The 26,366-nt window shown below is 43.9% G+C and overlaps 1 protein-coding gene across 1 annotated transcript in view; it reads right to left on the bottom strand.

Moving 5' to 3' along the window:
* Window positions 1-26,366, bottom strand: part of ATP4B (ATPase H+/K+ transporting subunit beta) — a 132,381-nt gene that overhangs the window by 65,222 nt on the left and 40,793 nt on the right. Inside the window, exons 5-6 of the mRNA XM_069637129.1 lie at window positions 13,135-13,191; window positions 4,198-4,287 (exon numbers count right to left, since the gene is read on the bottom strand). Coding sequence (XP_069493230.1) covers window positions 4,198-4,287; window positions 13,135-13,191 — 147 coding nt within the window. The remainder of the gene's footprint in view (window positions 1-4,197; window positions 4,288-13,134; window positions 13,192-26,366) is intronic.

Raw genomic sequence — 26,366 nt, 5'->3', positions numbered from 1 at the left:
AAATTAAACAATAGATATATATATCACACTTTATAATAAATTAATAATTGAATAGCACACTTAATCTGATATGATAAAGATTAACAACAGAGAATCTGGCACTAGCACACTGGTAAATAGGTACAGAAGTATAATGTGGTAGAGAATGCTTTATAGGGTTCAAGGAAATGCAAGGTTGAATGAATGAAATGCAGTATAGAAAATACTCAATACGATTTCAACAAAACAATGTAATCACTTTTCTCTGGCAATCCCCTCCCCCCCTTGATGCAATGCAAGGAAATGGAAGGAAGCACACAGTTCTCAGAAATGCAATCAACTGTAATTCAGTTCACCCCAGCAAGCTTAGACTACAGAAGTTTGAAAACACAGGCAAAATGCTTTGATATGTGCTAGCAATGGATGAGAAATATGCTGGAAATGCTTTTAATTCCCTTTCAGAGGTTCAGGGTGAGTGGTATCTAGTTAATATTAGTCCAGGCTCACACTAGCAATGATGCAGGGATAGTTAGCAGGTGAAACGAATTTCTGGCAAATGGAAGGCAAAACTGCTGTCTTTTTACACGTGAAGAAATTTGCAAATCGCGGTAAAATTCGCGGATGCGTGTTCCGCGATTGCGGTAAAACTATAGGGGGTAGGAATGCGGTTCTAGGTTCGTAGGAAAGCCACAATTCTAAGCTTTCTAAGGAAAGTTACTGCAAGTCTCTAAGGCAAACGGTCGCGGAGATATGAGCGATTTTGTGAAGGTCGTTTTTGGTTTTGCAAATTTTAAAAGCTCAAAATGACAAGTGGCAGATTTTGCATCTAAAATGACAGGTGACAGATTCGGAGCTATCAGGCAGTTCTACTTAGGTTAAATAGATTGAATTAGATGAATTTAAACTAAGAGATTGGTTCTACACAGTTCTGCTATGTACTCACACTATATTCTTGAATTAAATGGGCCTCATCACGGATCTGGTCAGGGTTTTAGACTCGCCTCTGGTCTCTGCACTTCACAGTGATCTGGGTCAGCTCTCTCTGGTTCTCTGGTCTGGGTCTCTAATTCTGGATAGATTGAAGTCTCTAGCTTGGCTCTCTGGAGGTTTGATGGAGGTAAAGTATGGATTTTTCCGGCAGAGCTTCCAGCGGCAGATGGATTTGAAAAGTCCCTATCTGTCCTGTCTGTCTGCTTTTATGTGTTTAGAATGTGGGTGTGTTCTAGCATCACTGACCCTACCTCTCTCTCAGCTTCTAATTGGTCAAACTTCCATTTATCATTTGATTGGGGAATGAACTGTGAGTCAGAGGGATGTCATTTTATGGCTTGCAGATAGGACACTCCTCTGTCAGATTGCACACATTCTATATTTGATAATAAAAGACATATTTCACAGTTACACAGTTGCTTGAAATTACATATACATGGTGTGGCTGAATTTAGCCATGTCTCTGTCCAGATCTGCTGTTTCTAAGAGCTTGCATTCAGAAATGGCACATAATTGACTTTTTAACATATTTTTCAATTTCTGACATTGACCCAACTTTACATACATGTGCGCAGGGAGTATGGACATTAACTGATGAAGTTTCAGATTTTTAACATGCATACATTTAGAGTAATATCCACTTTTCCGCTAAAACCCCCCTGAACATACCACCGGTTCTAAAAACCTCTTAAACTGTGGGCAGAAAAATCACAAGAATTATGGTATCATTTATAAAATTTTCACATGTCCGCTCTATGAATGATCCATCTTTTTAAAGTTATGTTCTGGCTCCAAAGGGGTGTGGTTTCCTCTCAGCACAAGGTAGAAATACTGGTTTATCCAGTTCTGCCAAGCCAGCTTGCTCTCACAGGCAGTGCCCCTCCCAGCTTCTGCCAAGAGGAAGCTACATTTTACGACTGCTGTAATAAAACCTTTGCCTGAGTCAGAACAGGCTTTGTTCAGAGCTCCTGTAGAGCACAGGTAATTCAATTATCAGATAGATGGCATATCCTTAGTGTTGCCAGCAAAAGGCAGATAGCCTGGGAACACAGTTGTGACTCAAGTTTCACTCCTGATGGGGGTAGCTGTCAAGCAAAATCAAGTTCCTTAAACCAGACTTTCAGCTAACTGTCATGTTTTTTTTTTTTTGCTTTTTAAATTAACTTGCAATTTTACACATGCAGCTAGAATGCTGATTCTAAGTGCAAAACTATGACATTTCAACAGTTACAAAGGCATGTGACACCAAACATAGGTCACTCATTTAATCTAAACATTTTCGATTTTAGTGTCTTTAAATCCAGTGCAACTTAAACTGCTGCAATCCACAGCTCAGCCAGTCTTGTTATAAACCTTCAAGTCACTTCAGAATATCACTTTACATTGTATCCACCTCTCAGTAAGTCTTTCTTTAGCCTGCTTTGGGTTCATTCAGTTTTACACAAAAAAGTAAAATCTGGTGTGGTTTTAAAATGCCGGCTTTTGGATAGTGGTGAGTACTGGTACTGCACCCATTTTTGGGATTTAACAAATGAATTCCCCACAATTCTAAGTTGCATTTGGCAATCAGCATTGCCATTCCCAATGCTTTCAGACTACTGTGCGGGTAGTCCAATGGTGGTTTTAAAGCGCTTTGAAGCTAACCGGCGCTACTGTTTTTCCTTTGGCAACCCATTTCCCTCATGGCAACCCGGCCTTTCATTCTCGCACTGGTGGGTGGCAAGTGAGGCAACCATTTTGGTGTGCGCACAAACTGCGCAGCTTTCCTGGATTTCGGCGCACATGTGGGTTTTGTGCCATCTTGAATTTTCTAAGCCCACAGCACCAAATGTTGTGGCATGATAGCTTAAACGTGGGTCAGGACACCCAACAGCGTGTGTGTGAACTGACTCCATGATGGGCAATACCCACCAAAGACATGAGCGTTGAGAGGTATGGTCAGTGGTTAAGCGTAGGTTTATCCATCGGGGCCTATTGCTTTCAACACGACTATAGAAATGTGGTGAAATATTTTGTTATGGACTAATAATAATGATGGAAATTGATGCACACTTCTCCCCACTTCCGGTTGTCCAAAAGGCAGTTGGTTGGACTTTTCAAATTGCCAGTCATTTTATGTTGAGAAGAACGAATTCTGATGCCCCAATAGACCTATTCTTCTACATGGTGTATTGTATGACTGTAGATGGAAAATGTTGCTCTCGCCGACTGATTTGTGCGTCATGTATCTCTATTCATTTCAATTTTAATATCTGGCAGATACATAAAGGTTTTTAAAACATTCGATTTTTTTTAAAATAGCTGGTTTATGTTAGTACAATTTATAGACTTCCTTTTTTCGTGATTTTTTAAAGTTGCTTTTGCCAAGCACCCCCTGCCAGCCCAAGCTATATTTTTTCCATTGCTGGAGTGGCTCCAGTGAACACACACTGGACACAGTTACTTTCTCTCACAAAGGAAGGGGCAGAGACATTGGGTCTCACTTTAAGTCTGGTGGTATCACGCTGTTAAATCCTATGGGATACCACCAGACGGGATTACCGTTACCAACACTTGGTTTGCCGAACGAAATTACCAGCAGATTCTGAGTGCCAGTAAGGGTAAATGAATCCCCATTCCATGTAGGACTCCATGGGGGGGTTTGCCAGTATTACCGGCACCGGTAGTAACGATGCCAGTAGTTTTTGCCAGTGGGGTGCTCTTGGCTGGAGGTAAATCAGGCCAACCCAGCGATCCAGAAACGTGCCAGTAAATAGAATAACCGGCATGTTAATTCCGGACCGGCAAACTTGGAATGACCCCCCATTGAGTGAAACAGAGTTTACAGGAGAGCACATAGAGAAAGTGAGAGGGAAAGAGAGACAGAGAAAGAGGGCGGTAGAGCACTAGATCAGTGTATGAAATGCTGGGTGCCGCAAGTAATATCTGAAATCATTTGTTTTTCTTATCTGCAGTCTCATCGTACTTATTCAAAAGTCTTCACAGGGAAGCAGAATTTTGTCGATATTCCCACCTCGTTATGGTCTTCCACATTAAAAAACTGTAGTGCCATTTAAGAGTTACACCAATACCCTAGAATGTATGTGTTTAATATGACAGACTGCCGTTCACTGTAATGAAGTTGTTTGCATTCTTTATATATATTTCATATGTTTATATTTCTAAAGCGATATCTCCAGTAGGTTTTAAAGCCAAAAAGAATTGGATAGTATTATTGAAATAACATACCTGTGCTTTTTTCCCATAATAAGGAAAGTAGTCAAAGCTGAAATTTCCACCCTTCGGGTAATATTCAACTCGTCCAAGATCATCGCTGTTCTGTAAAATAGGGAACAAAACACGTTTTCAGAAAATGTAGATAATTGAGCAATTCAAAATTAATCATGTATTTGCTTAAACAAAGATTCCTTTTTTGACAATGATACCCACACTGGAAATAGCAAGGAAACGGTAGTCTTGGTATGGCCTTCCTTTTGAGGAAATGTAAATTAAAGTGATCCCTCCTATGTCATCATAAGGAATTAGAGCTGATTATCTCAAACATAGATTGATTGAGCCAAATACTTGTGTAGGGCCACTTGCCCATACTATAGCTTTAGGGCACGAAGGATGCTAGTAGGACACAGACTGGTGACGTACTTCTCTAGATGATTTCATTTGACGCTTTTATTTCTTCTGTCATCACACAGCAGAGCTACCGGAATGGAATTAAATCCAACAGAGAAAAACTGACTCTTAGTAATTAACCTAGTTGGTGATCAGTCTGAAAGGTATATCTTTCAACACTTCCAAAACTTAAACAGAAAAGCCCGCTCACGATTTCTCAACCCCTACAGAGGCTTACACAACATGATACCAGAGCCACGCGAAGGAGTCTAGGAGGCGCAGAGGGCTTGGATATGCGCTCTTTAGCGTGGTGTTGACAGCTCCAAAATAACAAATGTGTTCCCTTCAGGCTTAACCTGTTGGTCTGATGAGATAGAGTCTGATTTACCAACCAGGAGAATTACTCCCATCTCCTGTTGTCATAAATGTCATACACAGTTCTTGTGACTTTTCTTAAGATTTCCTGCAACCTTTTTCAAGCTCTCCTCCAGGTACTTGGATAGCAAATGTGAGAGTCACTAGAACCAGAGAGTTTGCTCCCAAGGCTTTCCACTCTGTCTTTAGCTCACTATGGATCAATCTTGCTTCTCGGATAACCACTGAAATGAGGGAGATCACTCCCAATGCACTCTTCCTTATACATAGTGTGATGAGGCAGATGACTCCTGAGGCACTTCTTCAGGATCAGTAGTTTTAGGGTGCCTACTGTGATGAGGGAGCTGACTCCTGATGCACTATTCAGGGTCAGTAACTCTAAGGTAGCTAAGGTGAGAAGGGAGATGATTCCCACTGCACTCTTCAGAGTCAGTGGCTACTGTGATGAGGGAAATGACTCCCGATGCACACTTCAGGGTCAGTAACTCTAAGGTAGCTACGGTGACAAGGGATATGACTCCTGATGCACTATTCAGGATCAGTTGACTTAGGGTGGCTGCTGTGATGAGAGAGATGACTCCCGATGCACTCTTCTGGGTCAGTAGATTTAGTTTGGCTACTCTGACGAGGGAGGTGACTCCCACTGCACTCTTTAAACCTCCCCAATCTCCTACTGAGACTACCATGGCCCCTGTTATGTTCTTGGTTCTCTTTATGTTCTATAGCTGACCCCTACGCACCGGACTGCCAGCTATTTCCATGAGGTGCTTTATGTCTATGTAGGGCCTCCTCTTCTCAGTACTGTCTAGCTTTGAAAAGGGAGTAATCAGCATCACTCCTTCGATCTTCTGTTTCTCAATACTTGGAGAAAAGGTATGCAAATGCCCTTGTTTTTTCCAGGTCATGTTTTGGTCAGTTTCTGACAGTACAAAAGGGAGTATTACAAAACATAACAGTAGTACTTTCAGGTCGGTTAGCTTGGGTTTGTGGAGGTCTCAAGGTCTCAAGGGTAAACGGGTTATGGTGTTCCATCATGGAAGGGGAGTTCTCATCCCCATGAGGGAAATCCCTCCCTGTGAGGTCCTCTGGCTTTTTACCGCCCATAGGGGGGAATATCGGGTAGCTGCCTCACCTCATAGGGAAGGGTCCCCCCACGGGGAGAAGTGACGTTATCCCATGATTCGTCACACATGTTATGATGCAGGCAGTAAATGCAGTTACAATGTTGGTCCCTTAAGTGAACAGTTTTCTGAATTGTTTTGATCTTAGGCATTTTCCTAATCCTACCTTCCTCAGCCATTATAGCCAGTACAGGAAAGGTGTGAGGGCTGTGGCTGAGCTAGACGACAGGAAGCAGTCCAGCAGCTTTCTCCACAGACACATAGATAGGAGTGTGCTCCCGACTGCACACATTCAAACTTTGTAGAAAGTAGTCAGAATAAATGGCAATTTTGCCCAAAAACGGTGAAAATCTCAAAGCGCTCCAGAGAATTGCCTAACAGGCGACAAACAGTAAATGATCTGAAGATGGCTGTCCAGGTTTCAAGTATAACCCTGCCACCTAATTGGTTTCTGGGCATAAGGACAACAATGAGATGGACGGGCTGTAAGTTAAATATATTTTCCTTTTTTTATATTCATGTAAAGTAATATGATGTAATTTGCGAAATACTGAGGGTCCATATCCTGCTGACTGGGAATTATTTGACCAAGTAAATCTATGAAAGATCCACTGCTGGAGAAGGGCCTGGATGAAGGGTTATAAGGAATGAGAAGGACTACGATATGTACTATGAGGAAGGGGCATGTCCAGGACTACAGACTATAACGAAGGACTATGATGAAAGTGAGGGCTCGACCGGGCGTCCTTTTCGAAGAGTGATCTTTCCTAAGGGCAGCATAATTCTCTGTTTGCTCTTGTTCACTCCGCTCTGCCCAGTTACCTGCCTCATAAGTTGTACCTGACATGCATGACCTTGTATAACCCTCACAAGGCATTACTTCACCTGCCTCCATGTTTGCTGGTTGTTTTTCTTTCTTACTATGAACAAGATGGTTCATATTTCTAAAATTAGACCCAGACAGCTCTTCTGTTCTGTCATGTTCTAATGTTATCTATTTGAGTCTCCGGGATTCTATTCCTAAACCTATGAGCTAAAATTTCTGGAAGGCATGTTCAATTGTCTCAAAAACTGATCTTCTTGAACTATTCATGTCCTTCATCCTTGATTTTCTCTGTATTTAATTCGTCATCTTGACTTTGTTACACAAGCTGCATTAACCTCTGCCTATTCTTCTTTCTCCCACATACCTAGGGCCTCATTACGAGTCTGGCGGTAACCCTGCAGGTGCTACTGGCGGGTTGCCGCCAGACTCATGATATTTTTCTGGTGCCACTGGGAGATTACAAGTTCGGTGGCCCGGGAAGTCAGGTGCCAGTAAAATGTAAGTCCCCATTCCCATGGAGTCCCATAGAACTCTATACGAGTGGGGACACGGAAGCGCTGGCACAGTTTCTAACTGTGCCGGCGCTTCCGTGAAGTGTTTGCCTACCGTGGCCTCTGCGCCAGGCAGTATCAGACCTGTCGGGCGCAGCGGCCATGACAGGCAAACACATATTTTGCCGGTCCATAAACAAGGGTGCCAATGAGCTTACTGACAAACTTAAGAATGAGGCCCCTAGACTTGGTTGTTCCGGCAGCCGGACCGGCTTCATTTTTCATCCTCGCTGGTATATTGCTCCCCTTACTTTTTCCCCTCCATCCTTTTTATTATTTGAATTTCATGTTTTCTTCTTGAACTATTCATGTCCTTCATCCTTGATTTTCTCTGTATTTAATTCGTCATCTTGACTTTGTTACACAAGCTGCATTAACCTCTGCCTATTCTTCTTTCTCCCACATACCTAGGGCCTCATTACGAGTCTGGCGGTAACCCTGCAGGTGCTACTGGCGGGTTGCCGCCAGACTCATGATATTTTTCTGGTGCCACTGGGAGATTACAAGTCCGGTGGCCCGGGAAGTCAGGTGCCAGTAAAATGTAAGTCCCCATTCCCATGGAGTCCCATAGAACTCTATACGAGTGGGGACAGGGAAGCGCCGGCACAGTTTCTAACTGTGCCGGCGCTTCCGTGAAGTGTTTGCCTACCGTGGCCTCTGCGCCAGGCAGTATCAGACCTGTCGGGCGCAGCGGCCATGGCAGGCAAACACATATTTTGCCGGTCCGTAAACAAGGGTGCCAATGAGCTTACTGACAAACTTAAGAATGAGGCCCCTAGACTTGGTTGTTCCGGCAGCCGGACCGGCTTCATTTTTCATCCTCGCTGGTATATTGCTCCCCTTACTTTTTCCCCTCCATCCTTTTTATTATTTGAATTTCATGTTTTTTCCTTCTACTCCTTTTTCCCATTACTCTACTAGTTATCTATCACCCTCCACTCCCACTAAGGTCCTTCGTTAATCACTTTGACTACCTTCTTTACGTAATCTCTGTTCTTGTCTCCCCTCATTGTTCTTGGAGATTTCAATATTCACCTTTCCTAGCCTGACCCCTCTTCCTGCTCTTTGATTGTCTCCACACTCTTACAATCTTAATTGTCCCCCTTCTTCCCCTGTTCACATCAAAGGCGGGGTTTAGACCTGGTCTTTATTTCTGCCGGTTGTACTGTTATTGATCCCATTCAAACCTATTCTCTCCCCCCTGCTGGTCACTTTCCGAACTCTATCTTCTTTACTCCTCCTCCTGCCTCTGTTGTCGGCACTCCATCTTCCTCTTCCTTTTTGCAAAAGATATTTCCAATCTTGACCACTCTGAACTGATAGATTCGATCTCTTCACATCCATGTCGCACTCTGTCTAATGACATTGACTCTGCACTTGATAAGTTCCATACTGCCATTCCCATATCTCTTGATTCTCTATGCCCACTGTTGCAATTCAGACCTAAAGGTAAACCTCCCCACACCTGTTTCTCTGATTCCCCTAAGCAGTTAAGGATTCAACTCCCTAGAGATGAGCGCAAATGGCTGAAACTCAGAAACACTGCCAACTATCAATTATTTTCTTCATTACTGCACTCCTTTTCTTCTTTCCACAAACAAGCAAAGGCTAATTACTTTCATGATCTCATCCAGTCTCAGAGCTCTTCTCCTAAACTCATTCACTCTATCCTAAACAAGCGTCTTACCTCTATGCCCCCTTATCCCTCTGTTTCATCTTCTTTCACTCCAAATGATTTTGCTAATTGTTTAATGTCAAAAATAGAGACTATATGAGGTTAATTGACGACCCAGGCTGCTTCTATTCCAGCAGTCAATTCTGCTAACTCCCTGAGTGCTCTTTCATTTGATCGCTCTCTTTTCTTTCTGTCCTATTTCGGAGTCTGACATCGCCAATTCTATGTCTTGGTCAGACTTGATGGCAGCCCCTTCTGGCCTCCTTCCTGCTTAAATCATCAAACCTATTCTTCCTTCTTATGTTTTCACTTTATCTTTCATTTTAAACTCTTCTCTGTTCTCTTCTTTCAAATCCACTATTGTTGTTCCTCTTCTTATAAAACCCTCTTTGGACCCCACTGAACCCTCTAACTTTTTGCCCAGTTTCTCTTCTCCCCTACCTCTAAAAACATCTTGAGTGAGTTGTCGATTCCCAGCTGAGTTCCTATCTTAACTTACATGTCCTTTTTCCACCCGTCTCTCTGTTTCTGACTCTATTTTTCATGCATGTCTTTGTAAACGTTCTTAATTTCTCGTCTTTCTCGATCTTAGTGCAGCATTCGACACAGTGGATCATTCTACGCTTCTTTCTACACTGTCATCTCTTTGGTTTTCTGACACTTTTCTTTGTTGGTTCTCCTCCTCTATGTTCAACCGTTCTTTTAAAGTTACCTGGAAGGGGTCCATCTCCCAGTCTCACCCCGTTTCCTATGGTGCACCCCAGGGTTCAATCCTTTGCCCTCTCCTCTTTTCACTCAATTTTATTTATTTATTTTGTTTATTTATAGTGCGCTATGCCTCTCGGCGTCAAAGTGCAAAAGGGAGTGAGTTGTCTATTCCCAGCTGAGTTCCCATCTTAATTAATCTATACTTCCCCCTTGGCATCACCTTTTCTTGACTTTGGCATCCAGGTGCATTTGAATGCCAATGACACTCAAATCTTTATCCCCTTCCCTTTTTTTGATGATTCTATCCATCAGCGGCTGTCCTCTAGTCTCACTGCAGTTAAATAATCTTGGATGGCTTCCCGGTTCCTCTGTCTTAATCCTTAAAAAACGAAATCTTGTCTTTTCCTGTATCTTCCCCCATTTCTCTCCATCTAACCATCTCTTTCCCACTATTCAGCTTCTCATTGGTAACCAAGCAAATAATCTTGGTTTCATTTTTTACTCTTCTTTTCAGTCTCTCCCCAGGTTACGTCTGTGGTCTAATCTGGATGGTTTCACATTTTTAACATTAAGAAGATTTATTAGGGGTAATTCCCGAGATTGGTGATACCACCAAATAGTATTACCGTTACTGCCGACTGAAATACCATTAATTCCCCATTCCATAGGACTCCATAGGGGGGAATTGCCAGTATTTCCGGGCACCGGTACTACTGGTGGCAGAAATACCGTCTGTTTAATGCCAGTGGAGCCTGAGTTACCTCCAGCTCTTGGCTGGCGGTAAGTCATGTGACCCCCTATTGGCAAACCTGTAGTTTGCTGGTCTGGAAAAGTGCTGGTAAACGTTATTACTGCACTTTTTCTCCAGACTGGTAAACTTATGATTCCCATTATCTACTAACCTTCACTTTGACTAAACTGCTCCACCAAACTATTGTGCTTTCTCGTCTTAATTACTGTTGCTCTTTTTATATTGGTCTCCCAAATCATGCTATTCTTCCTTTGTGTTCAATTCTTCACTCTGCTGTTAGACTCTTGTCCCTTATCTTCTAGGATCTCTCCTTAGCTGACCCGACTTCACTGGCTCCCTATTCAATTATGGTTTGCCTTTCTCTTTCTTTGTCTAGTATTCATGCTTTGGTCCCTCCGTATGTCAGTTCATGATTTCTCTCTACCATCCGGCTTGTGCGCTCCGATCTGCTTCTCTGTTTCTCTTTTTTGTTCTTCGTCCACCCTCAGCTTCCTCCTAATTTTGATATTTCCAACTCCTTAGCCCCGTTCTCTGGAATGCCCTTCCCCTTGACATCCGCTCCTGTCCTCTCTCAACCAATTTGAATATCACTTACTCCAGTCTGTGTCTTCTTAATGATTTCCTTTCCTGAAGTCCCGCCTTGTGACATGTGTATCGTTGCATTTTGTTGTTCCGTTTGTCATTATGTGTCATGCTTTGGATAAAAGCACTGTGTAAGCTTTGTCAAACAAATAAATAAATATTGAAGGGAAAGGACTATAATGAAGGACTATGATGAAGGAAAGGGACTATGATGGATATGGGCCATGACAGGGGAGGCGGACTATGGTGATGTGCTATGATGGACTATGACAAAGTACTTTGACAAAGGACTATGATGAAGACTATAGGGAAGGATTATGAAGACAGAGAAGGACTAGTATGAAAGGCTATGATGGGGGACTAAAACAAAAGACTAGGATGAAGCACTTTACGGAGGAAGAAAGACTAGAATGAAGGACTGTGATGGAGACTTACTCGGGTGAAGGACTGTGAAGAGGAAGAACTATGATGCAGAACTAAAATGAAAGACTACGATGAAGCAATATGAAGCGGAAGAAAGAGTGGGATGAAGGACTATGATAGTGACTGATTAGGGTGAAAGACTAAGAAGGAGGATTAGTATTAGGGAGAAGGACAATTATGATGGACTATGAGGAAGGAGAAAAACAATGACAAAAAACTATGATGACGGATTTGTAATTCCGCCCGTTCATATGCATGCCAATAGCATTGCCAGGCACTTTTTTGCACAGCGCAGCATGAGGTGTAAAACGGTTTAACTATTTCACATAGAATGCACACAATGTACATTCAAAGCATTTAATCAAGTATTTTAACAAATCAATACAAGTATTCAAACCTAACAGTCATATTTCGTAGTCTCTCCAGATCTAGCAACACAAACATTTTCACCGATTTAAAAGAATGCTAATGTGTACAGTTTGTGCATTCAGACTGGAGAAATCGCGTTTGCTCTTAGTAGTAGTACAAGGAATTACACGAATTAGTCATTGCTGTTTAACGCACACAAGCCACCCTTATGAGCAAATGGCTGCCGCATGTTGATTCCCTCCCTCCCTAAACGCAGTCTTCGTGCACCTATTTAAGCTTCAGTGGGCAAGCTACCACGATGTGTCTGCAAACAGCACGACTACACACACATTGTACTTCTATTTAATCGTGTTCATTGAAGTCTTCTTCAGCTGCAACCAGTTACTAAATCAAGCAAAAGCGAAATGCGCAAACCTTCAAAATGTCACCTAACAGGAACTACAAAGCAGTCACCCAGGGGCCTTATGAAAATGTCTTTAAAAAAATAACTCGTTGCAATGTGCTCGGCCGAATGTAGCAGGTCATTTTCAGTTTGGGCTATCAAGTGGGGCTTTGCACTGCAAAAATAACACTTTGCACAATTCCGTGGATCAGGGTTTGTGTCGGCAGTGCAAAGTCACTTTGAACCAGGCAAATATTCCATGAATCCGGCCCTCTATGTGTGTCCTTCAAGGAAGTCCTTTTAAAAGAGAGCAACAGTTTTGGCTTGTGTTTAAGTATTAGGTATTTGCCAAGCTTTGCTATTATGTGCCCAGATACTCGCACCATTTTGTAGCTGCTACCATTGATGGCCATTAATGCCACTACAGCAGTGCCTGGCAAATGCCTTTCCCATGCCGAAACTGTTGCCATTGACAATTCATGTTTTCTTTCTATTGTATGAATAGATTGCCTCCCTGTTTATCCCCTCCATTCGCCTTAACATTTTTGTTTTTTTAACTCTTTACCTTTGGCCCAATAAGAAGATTGAACTTGCTGCAAACATCGATCTTAAATGGGGCTATTTAGGAGATGAAAGCAGCTGTATAGGGTTTAGCACCACTGCAACAGTTCAAGCTAAATGGCACTGCAGGCCAGTTCATGTCACACATGAGAAACCATTGGTGAAGAGCGGTTTTGGTGAATGATGTTGCAATCATAACCAGGAGATCTGCTTGGAGGCATGAGGCATCACTTACTTTAGAGGTGCAGTTTACATAAGGCGCTGTCACGTTTCCAGGAACGAAGCCTATGATCTGTAAAGTAAGAAGGATAGTGTGGATTAGGTCAGCAGGAGGAATGTATTGCATTTTTTCTATTTTTGTGAAACAAGTTAGTAGTTTACACTTTTGGACTGGTGTGGGGGTAACTTGAATTACGCACAAATATGATTCCCTGGGATATATCGGCATGCACAGGGGCAACGCGCTGGCTCTTGGAAGCAAGACCACTCAGAACAACAGAGGTGTGAATCCCAGGTCCGCGCTTAGAAACCGAACTCCAGTACGGTAATAGGCGCTTTACATTTTTTTTTACAAAAATGGGCCTCATCACGAGTTGGGTGGTCTCCCGACTGCGATACCGTTCAACTTTATTTGCAAAAACGCCCACCCTTATGGCAGTATTACCGCCGGATCATGTGTTGGGTGCTATCGCTATCGGTAGATCCCCGTTCCCCATTGAGTCCATTGAAACCAATGGGGAATTTTCAGTGCGATTACTGTGCAGCAATACCGCCAGAAGTAATTGCACCGAAAATCGGCATTTCCCGGCGAGTTTATCCCCAGCTACAAGCTGGGGGTAACCTCGCCGGGCTCGAGATTGGGCGGAGTGGTAAATGCAGTGGTAACCTTGTTACCGCCGCATTTATGAACTACCACCCAACTCGTGTTGAGGCCCAGTGTATTCAGTCCTTTCACCTGGTTACATCCTGGTTAAGGGAAAAGCTTGATTTTAAATCAATGCAGACCAAATGTTCGAACTTACATTGCACTAAAACACAGACACTATAGGCAGACCTCTTCTTTTACCAGTGCCGACGACGCTCATTTTTTTCTCATAGGTACATTTTAAAAAAAAAAAGAATGATTAGCATATAGTTTCTAATTGAAACCTTTCAGCTCAGCTAAGGTATATTCCCTGTAGAGGACCCATATATCTTCCATCAATCAGTCTAACTTACACAATAGTAATGGCATGTCCATCCTGAAATGCAAGGGTCCCTATCTGCACTCTACTGAAACAGCCCTTTTCCAGGTCACTAACTCGTTGCTCTCTGCTTGTCACACTAAAGAATCATCTATTATGATTCTTGTCCACTTCTCAGCTGCTTTTGGTGCTGTTGACCACCCTACTCATCTTTCCACACTCTCGTCCCTTGGTTTTCTGGATCTGACCTACAATGTTTCCGCTCCTGCCTAAAAGACTAGACCTACTCGTTTTCCTGGGCTGGTAACCTCTCGTCTCCTCTTCCTCTTGAATTGTGTGTCACCCAGGTCTCCGTCCCTTTTCTTCTCCCTCTCTTCACCAGTCCACTCTCTGCACTCATCACCTCCTTCAACCTCCCTTGTCAGACTTCCCCAGATGTGTATCTCCTCTTCTGACTCTCTTCATGCTACACCGCCTAACAGTTTACTCTCACTTCCTCCACCTTAACCCTTCTAAAACAGAGGGTCATTTCTTTCCCTCCTCATCTCTCCCGCAATCGTTCCCCACCCCTGCTCTGTTCTTTCCTCCCTCTTCCTTTCATTTGTCTCCATCAGCACGTAACTTTGGTGTCATCTTTGATCTCTCTTTCCTTCTCCCTCCATATTTGCCATACTGTTCGCACTTGTCGATTGCACCTAGCTCTACAAACTCTGCAAAGCTTGTTCATTTCTGTCCTTTAACGGAACCAAGCTTCTAATCTCTTCTCTTATCGTCTACCAGCTGGACTATTGCTCTACCCTATTAATTGGACTCCCTGTTTCTTACCTTGCCCCAGTTTGCTCTGTTGTATGCGTCCTCTTTTCGCACTTTCTCAGCAATTATATCAGTTCTCCTCTTCTCTCTATCTCCTGGCTACCCTTTGACTCTCAGATTCTCTTCCTCTTTCTACGCATATAGTCTACAAAAGCATCCATGGCCTTCTTCCACCCGATCCGTCCTCTTTGGTCTCTTGCTATCGACCACCAAGTCAACTTCGCTCCCAATCTCAATATCTCCTGCGTTCATAAAGCCCCTTGTGATGAAATCCTTGTTTGATTCTTTTCCCTTCTAGCTCCTAAACATTGAAACCTACCTGCCTCTGCCCATCTGGTCCTCCCAATCCTTTGCATCTTCTGTATTCGTCTTAAATTTCATCTTCTTTTCACCAACTCTGAACTGCTTACTTTTGTTAATGGTTCATAAGGGTTATTATAGTGTATATTTGCACTGCTGTTTTCTTTGTCTTCTAAGGTGCAGCCCTTTGGCGGAAGCAGCATTTAAATTCCAGTAACATATTTTAAAAAAACAGATACAAACTCATCCTCAAGCCTGCTTCAGACGGCACCGACATTGGCTGTGGGAAATTTACTTTCCGCATCACGTTTTGGGTATGCGCCATCTCTGGAGTTAAATACTACATTGCTTGAGTTATGTTGTCACAGTGACCAAACTGAATTAGATGTTATGTTATGATACTTGGTTTTGCTATTCATAGTGTGACGTTTTCCATTTGTAAGGCCTCCAAGTGCTTGGCACCTGCAATTAAATATGTGTGGTCATGGGTGGGTTAGTGTGAGCAGAGCAGAGGCTGCTACTTGATCAGCTCTTCAAGGAAGAAGTGGTGGTTTTACTGTTGCCTACGTACAGGCGAGGGAGGGTGTGTGTGGGCCTTCTGTGCAGAATGCACTAGCGTTTTGCAGGCTGTTGGTGTTCAGCAAGCCAGAACACATTGCTTGACAGTGCGTTAGTTTTGTATTATGGTGCGGTGTCAAGAGTGGAGCATAGTGTTGAGGAGTGTATTGAGTGCTTGATTTGTGGGAGGCAAGTTGGGGTTGCTTTCGGTGAGTTGGGTGGTTGTTGGTAGGAGATTGAGGATGAGTTAGTGACAGATGAGAGCTACATGACATTAATTAGTTGCTTACATTGCTAACTCCTTAGTCTTGGGTCATTCATTGCTGCTTAGCGGATCTCTACGTGGCATGAAATTATCATTGAGTCATGACGTAATCTGAGAGGAGAGCAACATACGGATGGGGTGTGTTCAAGATAACCATATTTTCAAGGTCACACCAAGGTATTGCCAAAAGAGACAGGTGTTCAGTTCTTCCAAAAAATGAGGGATACTTGCAGCAGTCCAGATTTCCACTGCAATGGAGTTCCAGAGGAGCAGAGGGGCGTGCCTTGTTTTCTCTTGTGAGCCAGTCTAGTTTCCAGTCTTGTGACAGTCTTACTGCTAGATGACCGTGTGCCACCCAATGTTTTTAGTTTGTGTCGGCATGCCGGCTGCAGTTGCCTTGTAGGTGAGGCACGCGGTTTTGATGCAGATCCTAGCTGGGATCGGGGGCCTGTGTAATTTGTGCAAGGCGAGGGTGATTTGGTCAAATTTACTAGAGCTGGTGATGAGGAGAGCCACTGCGTGGTTAGCCACTTTCAGGGCAGGGGTCAGGTGAACAGCCAGGAACCCTGCTTTGAGGGTGTTAACACCTCAATATGTGAGATCACTAGGGCCTGCAACACCATTTTTAAGTCTTTGGTTGGCAGAAAGGAAGGGTTTGATCTTGAAGAGCAGAGAGATTTGATACTATGCCATTTCAACCTTTGCCATGATGTGTTGTTAGAAGGATAGAGTTCTATCGACAATGAAGTGTAGGGATTTTGCAGAGTGGGTGAGGGAGGATTGAACCCATCCAAGCACATTTTCTCTGGCCACCTTTGAGTGGGTTATGGCTTGGAGGGGTAGTCAATGAGCGCAAATTCAGTCTTGATGAGGTTCAGCTTTTAACAGGCATTTGCCATTCACATTTGAATTGTTGCAAGGCATGAGCAAAGGCAAGCGATATCTTGTGGGCCCTTGACCTTTACATGGAATTGAATATCAGCATACTGGAATCATGATGTTTGGGTCATCTAGGCGAGAGACCAGCAGTTCCAAATAGAGATTAAAGATGACCTTGCACATGCACTCTGAACATTGGGGTCTCATAGACATCTCTGGGAAGCCGCTGATTCACTTGGTTCTGACAAAGGAGTGACATGGCAGCAGTTGATATGTTGAGCTGGAATGTCCGGGGACTCAGCAACTACACTTAGGCCAGGAAAATAGTGTCATATGCTGTTAGGCACAAAGTTAACATATTATTCCTTCAAGAGACCCATGCCACAGCCGCAGTCTGTAGGGGAACATCTTGGAGGGAGAGGGGGCAATAGGTTCTGCACCTCCTTCTCCACCCAATCCAGGGGAGTCATCACTTTGGTCCACAAAGCGCTCACATTCACAGTGAAGGGCACACATATTGATCGCGATGGCAGATGCGTTATCATACACTGCATCCTTAAGGGAACGGAGTTGCCACTGGTCAACAGTTAAGATCCATCCAAACATTGACCCCCCCCCACTTTTTACGAGGAGATGGCATTGTTTCTATTCACGTACACCGGGGTCCCCACAATATGGGGGAGATATGAGCACCATTCTTGATCAGCACATGGATAGAACGGGGCAGGCTCCCAGACCCCCGTCCAAAGCATCCCGAAGCCTAGAACACCAATTGGGCACACTTGAGTTACGTGACAAATGGAGGACACTTCATCCTAGGGACCGCAAGTTCACGTTCTACTCATAAGAGTGATGATATGGTATCCCCCATTGACATGTTCCTAGTCTCGCGGCAACTCCTGGGGAGAGTTAAGGCAGAGGGCATACTCCCACGTGCACTGTCCAATCATTCGCCTGTAAAGCTACAGCTCACAGTACGGGGCCGGGCTCCAAATCGCACATCTTGGAGATTTAAATCTGCAGCGTTCCAAGACATTGCGTTTAGAGCGGACATAGATAGTGACATCCTTGGCAATAACACCCCTGATGCCACGTCGTATAGCACCCCGCGACAAGCATTTAAAGTGCATGTCTGTGTGCTGGCTATCTTCAGGGTCCGGGGTCCCTAGAGCTATTCGTTGAGATCTACAGGCCAGCAAAGCCAAGCTTAAGGACCTGGAAAATAAAGACGCCACTGCACCCAGTCCTGCCCTCTTTGCTGACATGCACACTACCTTAGATTCATTCAGAGAGCTCCACAACGCGAAGTCCGGTACTTTCAAAACCTGCGGCAGCAGGGGGGTCGCCTGAGGAGGACATTTGCCTGTGTGGTGCGCTCTGAGCAGGGTTGGACCCAAATCAACTGCATCAACTGCATACTAGACCCACAGGGAGGTAGTACACTCATGGACTTGCGTCAGTTCTATAACACCCTATAGAGAGCCGCGCTATTGGCAGCCACTCCAGGGTACAAGTAAGTGCCTGTCACTATGTTCCTCTCATGGCCCATCCAGGCCTTTTGTATCCGTTCCCCTGCACTTCATATTGGTTGACCTCTACCCTATCCAGGTTAGATGGCACACATCACATACAATGCCGTAACCTGGGCACTCTGCATTTTTCAGTTTGTTCTACAGATGCTCCCGGTGTTCACTTAGCTGGGACGTGCCCGCTTGATTCGCGCCCCCCGCAGGGGCCCACCGGCTGTTCAGGGTATGGGTGGATGTTTTATTTTTTATTTTATTGTGCATTTGTGCTCTTCCTATACTGATGTCAGCTGAGTTGTAGCTCAGTCTCTGTACCCACTGTCAGCTCTGATGTGCTAAATTATGTGTTTATGGTATGCCTGCTTGCCAAGTTAAAATAAAGGTTTTTTTTAAAAAAAAAAGAATCTCGATATGGGACCGACATAAGTATGCCTCAATCATTATAGGCAAGCTCTGGGACGATGACGGTTTTGCAGACTGAACTGCCTTTTGGAATTTAAAGGGGATGCAAAGTTTAAGAAGTGTCTCTGCCAACAATTGCCCACAGGGCTTTGTTTCGGATGACCAAGCCAATTCATGGGGCAGTCTTTCTCAGGTGCAGTTTGTCTGGCTTCCTTATTGTATGTGCCCGCTGGCATGTTTTTGCCACTGGATAATGAGGCCTCCTGTAGCCCATTCATTGTGACTATCTTTATTTCACGCGGGGGTAGTCGTGTCTTCCATACTATGGGTATGCCCTATTGATTCTGACCCTTTTGACATATTGCCCCTGAGAGGGCCATGCATCTTGGCTGCTTTGTGTTTCTGGGGCATAGCATGCACATGGATTCACCGGATTTGGCTTTATTAATACATTTACACACATTTCTCATTCTAGCTTCACTTTGGCTATTGCTTCTTTGATGGGATCGACCCTTAGCTGGGTTGCCAGATTATTAGGTGGAAGGTCCGATGGAAGGTCCGTTTTGGCCTGTTTTGGTATTGCATAGTGAATCTCAGGCTCTTGGACCCTCGCAGGCTATGAGTCCTGTTCTGCACAGGCTGCAGCATATTTAGGCTCTGAGATATCAGTCACATTGAATGATTGACTGAAGTCTAATCTTATTACTTGAATGAGAATGTCTCTTCCATGGGCACTTGGGATTCCAAAGCTAAAACGATCCCTCTGATATGAAAAGCCTGGGGAAAGGTCAGGCATGTTTGAGGTCTGGATCCAGTTCATGTTTGATCTTTCGCCTGTCAGCGCTGGCTCCCTTTGCCATCCTTTCTCCATCGTGGACAACTACTGGTACTATCTTTGCTGCAGGTATATTTCTGAAGGACGGGATTGGCTGAATTGACTTGTCAGGATCTGCAGACATCACGCTTGCTCCACTTGTGCAAGTTGATAAAGGCATCAATGCTGATGGTGCTGATGATAAAAATGGGGATATGTTTGGTTCAGAAGGCTGTTTGCAGATATTATAGATGTCGTAGAGGGTGTAGTAGGGACTTGTGAGGCATGTGGAGGCTGACATACTTGTTTAGTGTCTTTTACTCCTGTAGGCCCTTTCTTGAAGGGGCTCTCAGACACCACCACCACCACCACCACCACCCCCCTCTGACCTTGGTTAAAATCAGCCAGGTGTGGATTTAACGGTGCCGGTAAAACCGTACCACCCCGTTTTCTGGACCAGCTAACAATAAGTTCTGTGGCCGTGTGGTATTACACACGCCAGGTCTGACCTGGCAGGCGTAACGCCACCGGCTGCAGACGGACGCGGAAACACCGGCACCATTAACCACATGGTGCCGGTGTTTCCACTTTCCCATTCCTGTGGAGTCGTATTGGACTCCACAGGAATGGGGATTTACAGAATGTGGCTCCGGAATTACCAGATCACCAGGGCTGTAATGGCCCGGTATTTCCGGCAAGTCCTGAGCCGGTAAATCTCGACGGGTCCGGCAGCAGCCTGCCGGTTTTACCGGCACGGCTACCACCGGACTCGTAATGAGGCCCAGTGACTTCTCACACAATCTCATCCACTGTTCCAAAGAAGGCAACTATTTTCTTTGGAAAAAAAACAAACTTTCTGCAAGTGTGCTTAATCCAACGTTGACCTTAAAACAATGCAAGGTTGCCTCAAGAAAATCCGAAAGAAATGGAGAAAGGACCTGAGTTACACCAACACTGTATTTCCTAAACAAACCTGCATTTCTTATAAACGAGTAATTATTAAAGCAAAAGAATGTTTCTATGCATACAAAATTGAGGTGGCCTTTAATGATCCAAGAGAACCATTCAACATTTTGTATAGTTAAGAAAAAATAGGTACTTCATGACTAAGGTAGAATACTGGCACGTGCTCGTCTTGGAAGCAAGACGATGCAGAGCAACACAGGTTAAAATCCTGGGTCCGTGCTTAGAAACCTCTTCGGTATTAAGTGTGTTATGAATAACAAATGATACTTTATCTCTGCTGAAACCAAATGTAAACATTCTTTCGGGAACAGGATTAGGAATATACAGACTAATAACCAGCATAGAAGACTCTTGATTCTCGCTGACCGATAATGACCTGTCTTCTTTGACTTCACACCTGGCAATAGGGTTATTATTAATAGCCTTAATCCTACTACCTGTCCTGGTGACTTGTGCACTTCTGGCATTATTCGGGACTGTGAAGATATTCTGAGCCCAATAATCACAGAGTTTATTAATACCCCCTTTAGAGCCAGTGTTCTCACCCGTTTGCCTTAAAACACGCATGCTTTTCCCCATTATTAAAAAAGGATCCTTTGACCCTGAGAACTGCAACTTACTGTCCCATTACAAATGTTATTTTTTTTCTTCTAAATGTTCTTGATAAAGAATAGTAGCTACCAAATAAATTCAAAAGCATGTAGGGGAAAATCCTTTATTTGGGGACTGACAATCTGATTTCCGACCTACTAAAGGCACTTATTTTCAACATTTATTTGAAACCACTTTTTGGTCACTCTATGTGCCATGCTGATGATACCCAGATTGTTCTTTGATTGGAAGGAGACCATGAAGCAAACGTCAGCCATATTCAGTATATTTTCAGCCATTTTGAGAAGTGGATGGGAGATAATTGGCGAGGACTCTACCAAGGTAGACAGACATCTTGTTAGTCTCTTCTTCTCATTCCCTGACAAAGGCCATTGCTACTTTTCTCTCTATCTCACTATTTGGCGACGCTGTTCAAGACCACCAAAAAGTTAAAACTCTAGCGTGTGTGCCTCGATTCAACCATATCAATGATCCCCCAAATACATTCCATCATTAGGTCAGTAAGTTATTAATTGATGCTTCTGAGACGAGCTGCGCTATAATCGCTTGTTCGATCATAGTGCCAAAAATGGTTATTCCATTGTCCTCTATGCAATTATTAGAAAACAATTGCTCCATTACCTATGGGTTCTGATGAACTTGGCAGATAGAATTGTTACACAAACTCCAAGTTAAAATCTCAGATCTCTTCATTGGCTGCCCATAAAAGTGCTAGAATTGATTTAAATCTACTTACTATTACACGGAGACGCTTTATAGTAAGGAACCTCCCTACTTGAAAAAGCATATAAAATGGCAACCGACCACAGAGAGCCAGAATGCGTGGCTCCTTATTGGTTCCCTGAGTGCTGCATAACCAGGTTCTGGGCAAATCTTCCACAGTGCTCGCTACAAAAAAACCTTAACAAAAGAAACCCATCATATTCTTGACCTTCTTTCTTTTAGGAAAAAAATGTGTATTTGTATTTACTTATATTTGTAGAGCACTTTTGCCAAAGTGCTTTGACATCAGCAAATTGAATGAATCAAATAACAGTATAAAATGATTATGAAGGTGAGAGAGATACATAACAGCAGAGTTTAAGAATGAGTAAGAGACTAAAGCAAGTAAGCTTTCAGTTGAACCCAAAAGACATGTTAATGTTATGTTAATGTTAAAGGATATTTGTACCGCACACTATCACCACCGGAGTGGTCCCCTGGTGGCTCTGAAAAGGGAGAAAGGGGGGGTTAGTTAGTGGGAATAAGCTGGAAAAGTGCAAGAGAGCAGTGATGTGCTGTTGGCAGCCTCAGCCCGGTGGGTCCGTTGGCTGGGCTTGGGTTGTTTTACGGTCTGTGGTCGTCGTTTGCTGTTATGCAAGTCTATGTGTGGTTTGTTTTGTTGTTGCAATGTAGTGAAGTTTTTGTGGATTGCTGTATTTAGGCTTGTGGTTGTGTTTGTTAGAGTTTGAGAGGTGTATGCGGAGGGCTGAAGTTGTTAGTGCATCATTTAGTTGTCATGGAAGAAAGACGAGGGACAAATATGTAGAGGAATGGCATTCCAATCCTTTGGAGCCAGGAGTGTGAAAGAACTAAAGTGAGAAGAGGCACGGGGGCTTTAGGGACGGAGAGGCGGAAAAGGGACTGAGAATGAAGAGACTGTGTAGGGTTATATAAAGATACTAGGGAACAGAGAAAGACGGGCCAAGACCATGTAAAGAACTATGTACAAAGTGAAGGAAATGAAATAGAGAGAAGAGATGCTGAGATAAGAGACGGTGTAACCGAGGAATGGGGAGGGAGCTGAAAGAGTATGTGAATAGCAGGATTAAATACAGATTGCAGGGGAGCTAGAAGAGACTAGGGGAAGGATAAGGAAAAGGACAGAACAATAGTTAAGCCGGGAAAAGATTATGGAGTAGACCAAGAGCTAAGTGGCCCTTAAGGAAAGAAACTGACAGGCGCACCAAAGATTGTAGCGATGAAAACGAGCCGAGCAAGCAGTGGTAGAGATGTGGAGAGAGAATGAGAAAGGTCAATAATAAACCAGTGGTTACGAGCAGAGAGGGAGAAGTGGAGAACAGATGGAAGAAAATAGACACCAGAGGGTAAAAGTGAAGGGTAGGAGGAAAGTAAACAATCTCTGTCTTAGAAGGGTTAAGATGAAAAAGCAAGAGGCCATTCATGCCTTAACAGCAGCAAGACAGGAGGAAACAGTACCTTGGAGAGAGGGAGAGATAGAGGGCAGGAAAATAAGATTTGGGTATGATCAGCATAAAAATGACACAAGAGATTGAAGAAGCTGATGAGAGCAGAAAGAGAAATTGTGTATACAGAAAGACGAAGAAGTGCCAAAGACAGAAACTTGAAAAACACCAAAGACAAGCGGGCGGAAGGAGGACGTTTGTCCAGCCCAAGAAACTGGGTAGGAACGGTTAGAAAGTTAAGACTCAAACCACTTAAGAACATACCCAGAAAGACCAAGAGACGAAAGAGAGGAAAGCAGAATAGAGTGGTCGACAGTATTAAACGCGGCTGAAAGATCGAGGAGGAGAAGAATTAAAGATAAATGACTGTGCCGAGCAGAGAGTAACGAGTTTGAGACATGTAAAAGAGCAGATTCCGTGCACTGGACATGAGGAAAGCCAAATTGGAGAGGGGGAGAACATAGTGAAGGTGCAAGAAAGATGGCAACTTGGAGTATACACTCCTCAAGAAATCTTGATAGGAAGGGTAAGAGGGAGATTGGTCAAAAATTGGACGGCAAAGAAGAATCAAGGGTAGGCTTTTTGAGAGATGACAGCAATTTTGAAAGACGAGGCAAAGGTAGAAGAAACAAGAGAGAGATTACCAAGAGATGTGAGATAAGGAACCAGAAATGGATAGATGCAAGCAATCGAGGATGAAGGGATAGGATCAAGAGGAGATTTCGTGCCTTGAAACAATTGTGTATAGGCGTGTTATAAATGCCATAACATATCATATCAGAAGCAGTAGGGTGAGCCCGTACTAAATAGGACGAGGTATCAGAGTCAGCTAGGAGAGTGAAAGAGGAGAAAGAGGGATGAGAAGGGCAGCTCTAGAGAAGAAGGGAGAGAAAGATGTTGAAGAAGGATGGGAAAAACAAGGAGAGGAAGAGAAGGTGAAAGAAGAAGAAAAGGGGTAGTGGTGGAGAAAGAGGATCGCAGGGATGAAAGTTTAGAAGTGAAAAAGACAGCTAAATCAGAAGCCGAGAGGATGGAGGAGAGGGCAGGGTCGGGGGGACGGGGAGAGAGAATGGAATTGAGAAGTTGAGGTGAGGGTGGTGAGAAAATGAAAGTGAGAGATGAAAAGTACTGCTTTTTAGCTTGTAGTAGGAGTGAGCCATGGGAGACATCGAGAGAGGACAGGGAATGAAGATCGTTCAGGACTTTGCACTTTCTTCAGCAACACTCCACTTCACGCAGAGAGGAACGGAGAGAGGGAGCGAGGGAGAGAGCCAACGCTGGGAAGGTTTTTTGGAAGGGGTGAAGGGGCAGGAAGGAAATGAACAGTTCACATTGGAATGTAGAGCGGAATCAAGGTGAGAGGAGGCAGCGTCCGCAGAGAAAGAGGAAAAGTCCTTGATAGAGTCAAGAGTAGAGGAAAGAGAATGAAGAAAAGACGAGGAATCAAAAGAGGGCTATTTGGTCTCTACTTTATAAATTCTATCTTTGCATTTCCATTAGTTTTCTTATCCTCAATAATTGTTGGAATGTGTTTTGATCTGTGTTCATTAGTGCTCTTTAAATACTATACAATATAATACAGGTGTTGCCATCATTTGTGAAGTGCATCTACATATGCTTCATCAATGCCGTATAGTGCAAGTAAATGTCCCATGTGCATGGGGTAGGGACCTATGTTATGACCTCTGTAATGAATGGCCTCACATGTGCAGTTACTGCCATTGTATGCCAAGCACAGCCTCAAATACCCCAACATGCCATCCAAAGCTACTTAATGCTTCATATGCATGATACAGTCACCTTATGTAACATGAAGTCTCACATGTGCAGGTGCTGGCATCAGGTGCCAAATGCAGCCTAAAATGTATAGCAATACCATCCAATGGCAGGTAATGGCTCATATTCATGGTATAACTGCATGTAAGAGACAACCTCGGATCTCCAGTTGCTGCCATCATCTGCCAAGCACAGGATAACATTTCCCAGTCACATAAACAGATGGCAGCTAATGCCTCACACTGAAGGAATAGGACAGACTCACCTTGTTACCATCATATGCCAAGTATCACATTCCTAAATAATGCCATTCACTGCCACTTACTTACATTCATGGTATAGTCAACACATGTAAGAGACAGCCTCATATACCCTCTTGCTGACATCATAGACCAAGGTCAGGTTCAAATAACACAACACCACAACCCAACCGGCCAAACTCAGTCACTTTACATAAGACACAACTTGACATGTTCTTGTCTCAACCCCCACGCCTCCCAACTGCATACATGCCTGCATGCCCAAACACAATAAAGGTCTTCCGTCCATGGATCCAGCGCCCAGCTTTGCCAGGTCACTACGCTTCACCCTCACGCATGCTCCTACTTCTTGTTGTTCTCTCTCCCTGTGCACATGGTATCAGCAATGCCCTGCTGGCGCAGTGAGAGCAGGAGGGAGAGTTCCCGCCCTTTGCCCCTCCCTAGATGCATGGGCAGCCATTGCGAAGCTTAGGGGAGGAATCAGGAGTGGGAACTGGCGAAGCATCAGAACCATTTTTACTTTTGTTTTTGTCCACCCACAAGGATCCCTGAATCAGGGGTCACAAGGGCAATGTCAGTGGTGCAAATGGAGTCACCAGGGCTGGCAGCCGGTACCCCTGGCGACATTCAAAATGTAGTATGTACATACATATCGGGGACAGAATGAGGCACAACTTTGTCCCGTGCAGTAGCGAAAAAGTGTCCCACAGTCATGAATGGCAATTCATTACTTTTCTGACACACTGTTTGAGTAGAACTCACGTTTTTTTGCGGTAAAATGTGTTGCAAATTGTGCATTCTAAACAACACGTGTACAGTAACCCTGGTCAACACTAGTATCTGGACGGTGAAGTTACTTATCAAACTAGCCCACTTTCTCCCCAAAAACTGGCCCAAACTAGCATGTTGTGTCTACTGCGCCTCGG

The sequence above is a fragment of the Ambystoma mexicanum genome, chromosome 7p (genome assembly GCF_040938575.1).
Source record: "Ambystoma mexicanum isolate Mex_15411 chromosome 7p, UKY_AmexF1_1, whole genome shotgun sequence".
Lineage (NCBI taxonomy): Eukaryota > Metazoa > Chordata > Amphibia > Caudata > Ambystomatidae > Ambystoma > Ambystoma mexicanum.
This window is presented reverse-complemented; position numbering and strand designations above follow the sequence as displayed.